General features: G+C 28.1%; 1 protein-coding gene across 1 annotated transcript; it reads right to left on the bottom strand.

Annotated features, from left to right (window-relative positions):
* Positions 1-366: 366 nt before the first annotated feature.
* Positions 367-1,952, bottom strand: LOC132919704 (uncharacterized). The gene is made up of 2 exons (XM_060981488.1): positions 1,798-1,952; positions 367-953 (listed from the first exon to the last, which is right to left on the bottom strand). The coding sequence occupies exons 1-2, from the start codon at positions 1,807-1,809 to the stop codon at positions 663-665; spliced, it is 303 nt and encodes a 100-aa protein (XP_060837471.1). The 5' UTR covers positions 1,810-1,952; the 3' UTR covers positions 367-662.
* Positions 1,953-6,000: the final 4,048 nt, after the last annotated feature.

Genomic DNA, 6,000 nt, shown 5'->3' with positions numbered 1-6,000 from the left:
AATAAGTTTTTAAATTTAAAAAAAAAACCACCCGGTTATGTTTTCAATTTAGTACAATCGTTATCATTAAATTATTATATGAATTAATCGAACATTTTATTTCATTATAATGTTTATTACCTACTCAAATAAAAAAAAATATATATACGTATATAATGTATATGTGTGTGTATATATACATAGCATATTATATATATATATACATGTTTAAATTAGGCCCACCGCACAAAATAAAAAAATATTATTATTATTATTATTATTATCTAATTTTATTATTATTTTAGTTCTTCCGTCAATCGAAAAAAAAAAAAAATGTTGAGAAATTATTGTTGTGTTATTGTATTTGTAAATAAAATATAAATGAAAAACGTTTTAGCATTTTATTATTCGCGTACATAAAGCGTACGGTACATAATATCATAAATACATAATAAATATCATAATATATAGGTACTATGCGCCGCTATGTCAACACAATATAATAATTAAATTTTTATAAAATACGTATATAATTAATATTATTTTCGTCGTACTCGTCGTCAGTGGGTATACGTATCATATTGTATGTTGCCGGTACGTGAATATGCAGCTAACTATAATGCCTACGTGACATATATATAACGATGATGGATTTCGTGATGACGACTTGCGAATGCCAAAGCTCAGACGACATAGCTGACGGCTGGCGCGTACGGTGCCGTCTGGTAAGCCGCGACGACGGGGTGTTGATGTTGGTAGGTTTGCACATGATGCGAGTGCACGTACGACACCGGTTCAGCGGGGTAGTACACGTGTCTGAACACGGGCTCGGTTTGTTGTACGACGTATGGTTGTCTGACGACTGTCACGTCCGGAGACGCCACGTGCACTTTGGGCAGGATCACCGGGGTTATAAATCCGTGTGTGGGGGCGGAGTGCACCGCTGTCACCGATAAAACGCAACAAATCGCCACCTGTTCATTGAATATTTAATAATTTACTATCGAATTCCAAGATGATTTCGGGTATAGTATTGAAAAGTGAATCTAACTGGTACTTTTCAAAAAAATTGGAAAAAAAAACAAATAAAGAATAAAGGTAAAACGGAAAATGTACACACTGTGACCTGCACTTTTAGCAGAAGTTTAAATTCTTCACCAAATATTTATATTAGCATATTAAATCCAAAATATTTTGCCTTTTCGTGTGTTATTCATAATATGATATACATATTATGTATGACACATTTGAAATTGTCAATCTTTTTTTAGTTTTTTTTTTCGGTTTAATTTGACGATGAAAATTTTGTTAGCTATTAAAAATTTGAAAATTTGAAAATGTATTATAAGTTTCCTCAGAATTAGTTAAATTGTAAATTTATTAAAATTAAAAAATATCAAAAATCTAACTCACATTTTTTTTATAAGCGTTTAACTAAATTTAAATATTATAGGAAATCATTAAAATTTTAAATTGTTTTTATTATTTTAATATTTATTGAGGACTTAAAAATTATGTACAAGATTTCTTATAAAATAAAAATGTTTAAACATAAACCCACATTTAATTTTTATAGCCGCAGACTATTTAAAAATAAAATTTTTATATGTATAGCTAGGATAATTATAACTATTTATAAGAAAAATGACGATTAGGTATAGTTATTTTGTTGTAATTTGAAAAAAAATATTCATAGGGACTTGAAACATTTTGCCATTACATATATATTATAATTTATTATTTATTTACGATCATGAAATTGTTAAATTCAGCTTGGTAAAAATATTTAACGGCTTAATAATAATTAAAAATACTCACTAAAAACTTCATTTCGACCAAAGTTCAGCTAAATAAAACTAATAATAATGAAAAATGGATCTTTAAATTGGCACTTGTAATAGTATCAACTATGAACTGTAGACTATAGACGGTACGTTCGACATTCAAATTTTTGTAAATCAAAGTGAGTTATATAGCAGACGGGTACCTTTCTGATGAAATTCCCACCACCTTAATGGTATAACAATTTCATTATCACGCCCAATTCGCAGCGGAGATCCTGCATGGCAACGACCTCCGCCGTTACTTTTTTTTAATTATCTACGCAAACTCATTTGTCTGTCACATTATTATATTACATGGTAGAATTAATATAATATTAAAACATGAAAACAATTTTCATTAGTACCTATTGTGTTAAGAAGAATGATAAAACAAAGTCAATTCTTACTATCGTCAATCGTATATTTTAATTAAATTGCTTTATAGAGTTTATTAGACTTAGCGTTGCGAGTACTGAGTAGGTATAACATACCATACCTATACCATTTAATCTATAATATTGCAGTGCCTAAACAAAAACAATTATTTCGGAATTTTTCTATTCTTGATAAAAATTATTGTAAAACCGATCATATTAAGAGGATATTAACCCTAAAATAAAAATATATTAAAGTATTGGAAATATTTTCTCACATTTTGGATTCTATGCTGTAGACTGTAGTTAAAAATTGATAGTTTCACATGAATTCAGCGATTTAAAATTATTTTAATCTTTTCTAATAGATTCTATATGAAACGAAGAATGTTGTAGTATACAATTTAAAAAAGATATAATATTATTCTCATTGAAATCCGAAAATAAAATAATCATACTTTGAAACATCCGAATAATATGCTATACCTAAGGGCTAAGAGTATAGTCTTTTGGAATTACATAATATGCGCATATGCCATATAAAATTATAATAATTATTGATACATAGGTACAAAAAAAACGATTTTGAGCGGAGACAGTCTATAAGTAATTTTAGTCTAGACACCTAGTATAGTAATATTTATTTTATTTGTATCTTAGCTATGTCTACAGTAGCAGATACTGGTTTAACGTTTCACAACCAGAATTGAAAAATATTTACAGGGTAATGAGTACCTTGTTTCGGCGGACACACGCAGTAGACAATTTAATATACCATAAGAAATATTAGGATTTTTAATTTAACAATTTTAGATGTTGTAAAGTACCTTATTCAAAACGTATGAATTAGTTTTAAACTATTTAACTTATTTACATAATTGCACGATACATCGGGATTAATTATATACAATACGAAGTTATAGTATCATCTTAAACTTTTAACTCTTAAGTAATAAATAATAATACATAAAATAATAGTATTGATTATAATTTATAGATAGAAGTATCTACAGGGTGGTATCCCAAAAAGAACGCTTTTTTTAAATCGGTAACCTTTTTTTTTGTTTTTATGTTCACAACATTCTCATCAGTTTTTTAATTTACTATCATTCCGGTTTGTCATCAATCAATTTTTGCCAAGTGTCACCATGGACCAAATATCAATTGAAACACATGACGTGTTGGTTGTTACTTGTTATTAAAACCTTTTACCGATCTAACGAAAGTGCAGGTGCGGAGACTACGACGACATATATCGTATCTTACTCGGACAGAACGTTGCTCCTATAATGTGTTATCGATTCGTCGGCTAATAAAAAATTCAAAAAAACTAATTCAACTTTTGATCTTAAAAGCACCGGTTAGGTTAAGGCTTCGTCGTAAAACTCATTAGAGAAAACTGAGAGGCAGTTATTGTTAATTTTCTCGACTGGACTTCGGCCTGTCAACAAACTAGTGGAGGACAATCGAATAATTTATTTTTCATACATAAACCGGATGTTAATATGTTATACTGAAACTGGTATAATGTACATATCCTTTTTTTTGTAATTTTTTTTAGCTTATTTAATAAATCGTTCTTTTTGAGACACTGCATAATAATCAGTGGTACTACGGTACGTCACTGTTGTTATATACTAGCTGTTGTCATTGAATCATTATTCATTTCCAAACAAAAAATGTTGCAAAAGTTTTGTAACTATTGAGTTATATTTAAATAATATACCTAATACACAATATTGTTATTACTATTTTTTTTTTTATAATATCTTGTTTTATATTTATACTTAAATACGAGGGGTAAAAAAATACATATATAAAAAATTGAATACCTATGTAATCCGTGCCACAATTTTAACTCGTGCCTTGTATAGTTGTATAGTCTAAATGTCTAATCTAATATAAAAAAATATTGAACAACAGTAGATATCGTGATGTTTACAGTTTGCCCGATATTAATCGCGCTTGCATTCTAGAAATGTAGCTATTAAAATGAACTTGATTAATCAACAATTAAAAATACAATATGTTAATCTGTAATAAAAAAATGTTTGGTTATTTAAGTGGCACAAATTACAATTTTTGAAGGTACAAGATGATGCAAATTACATGATGCCCTTTTATTTAATTTTATTTGACGCAAACTACAACATTAAAAAATTGCACTAATTACCAAAATTAATTTTTAGATGTGGAGCAAATTACATAAATATTTTTAGGGGGAGGGGATTGTTTTTGGCGCAAATTACGTACCTACGCCCAATAAAAAGGTCAAGTAAAGTATCTACTAAAGTTATCTACATTGTGGCCAAGTCTACTCTTTCTAAAATCTAAACCTTTAAATCTCACTTCTCTTCTACTTTGAGTTACAACGCTCTAAGCTTTTTTATTTTATAGTTTTATACTGGGCAAGTTTCTGAATTGACCTCTTATACGTTATTAAAAAAATTTTACTCACACAAATAATAAATTTTCGGTTTTTGTTGTTTGAACCTTTTTTTAATTAAACAAACTTGGCCATTATATATAGATATAGTTAGGTACTTTGATAATCTGAAATCAGAAAAAAGTCTTGTATCTTTTTTTCTTCTTCTGGATTTTCTTTTTCGGTTTTTTCCATCACCAACTCTTTAGTCATTAGATTTTTAAGAAACTGATTAAGTGTTAAGGAATTAAAACTAAATGAACATTATTTATCATGTACCTAAGTAGTTGTAAAGTGAATTAATGAACTAAAGAAAGAGTAAACTTGGCTACAATATAAATATCATAATGATGGGCTATATTCATTCGTTTTTTAGTCTTAAACTTGGCCTTTTCTTAACAGTTATGATTTTGACAACGATATTATTAAATTTATTGGCTTCAGCACCGAAAGCGTTGCTTTTGTTTTTTCTAGGTACTGAAGAGATTATGTATTTATGACTTTCTTTAATATTTTATTATATATACAGTGGATTCCGCCTAATGTGGGCACCGGTTAATATGGGCACTCTGTATGTAGGCAATTTACATACGTATATGTATTTAAAAACGACTAATTTAATCGGGTCACGTCGTATCTATGAGATTGTGTTTATCGAAAGTATTAAAAAGCATTACCATTTAAACCTTAAAAGTTAAAACCCCTTTCTGCATATTTACCAAAAATGACACAATTTAGTTTTTTGTAGATGGTTTCTATTGTTGAAAATAAAGTTACAACGTTACTGCCGGATTCGGCTCTAAAAGGCGAACAATTTTGATGTAGGTCATATAGTCTATCAACTTAGCGGTAAAATTATGAACTTCAGATGAAAAATAAACGACTGAAAATATTATTGTTGAAAAACTACCCATTTTATGTTATTACAACAATAACAATATGGTTGTTACCGATCTTAGGTAAAAAAAAATACTACCTACCTTGTAGCAATTTTTGTCCGGAATATATATATATAATATATATCATAAACTTAATATAAAATAAAATTTTGTGCTCATTAACCCTTATTCAACTTTTAGGGGAAGTTTCACTTGAATATATTTTTTAAATATTGTTCCCATCATCCTTGTGTTTTTTTACAATATGTACATTTTTTCAGAAAAAAATAAAAATTCATGCAAAAAGGGATTTTGTTGCATTTTTTTGACATTATAATTTTTTTAATTTTTTTTTAACTACTTTCGGTTTTTATGGGCAACGGCTTATGTGGGTAGACAGGGCTAGTCCCAACATGCCCACATGAAGTAGTATCCACTGTATATATAAAGAATTAGGTATACATCAATGTATAATCAATAATAATTTTAAGGTATTTTAAAAATATTTTAAAGTATTTTAC

The sequence above is a fragment of the Rhopalosiphum padi genome, chromosome 2, assembly GCF_020882245.1.
Source record: "Rhopalosiphum padi isolate XX-2018 chromosome 2, ASM2088224v1, whole genome shotgun sequence".
Taxonomy (NCBI): domain Eukaryota; kingdom Metazoa; phylum Arthropoda; class Insecta; order Hemiptera; family Aphididae; genus Rhopalosiphum; species Rhopalosiphum padi.
The sequence above is the reverse complement of the archived record's forward strand: the minus strand, read 5'-3'. Positions and strand labels throughout refer to the sequence as shown.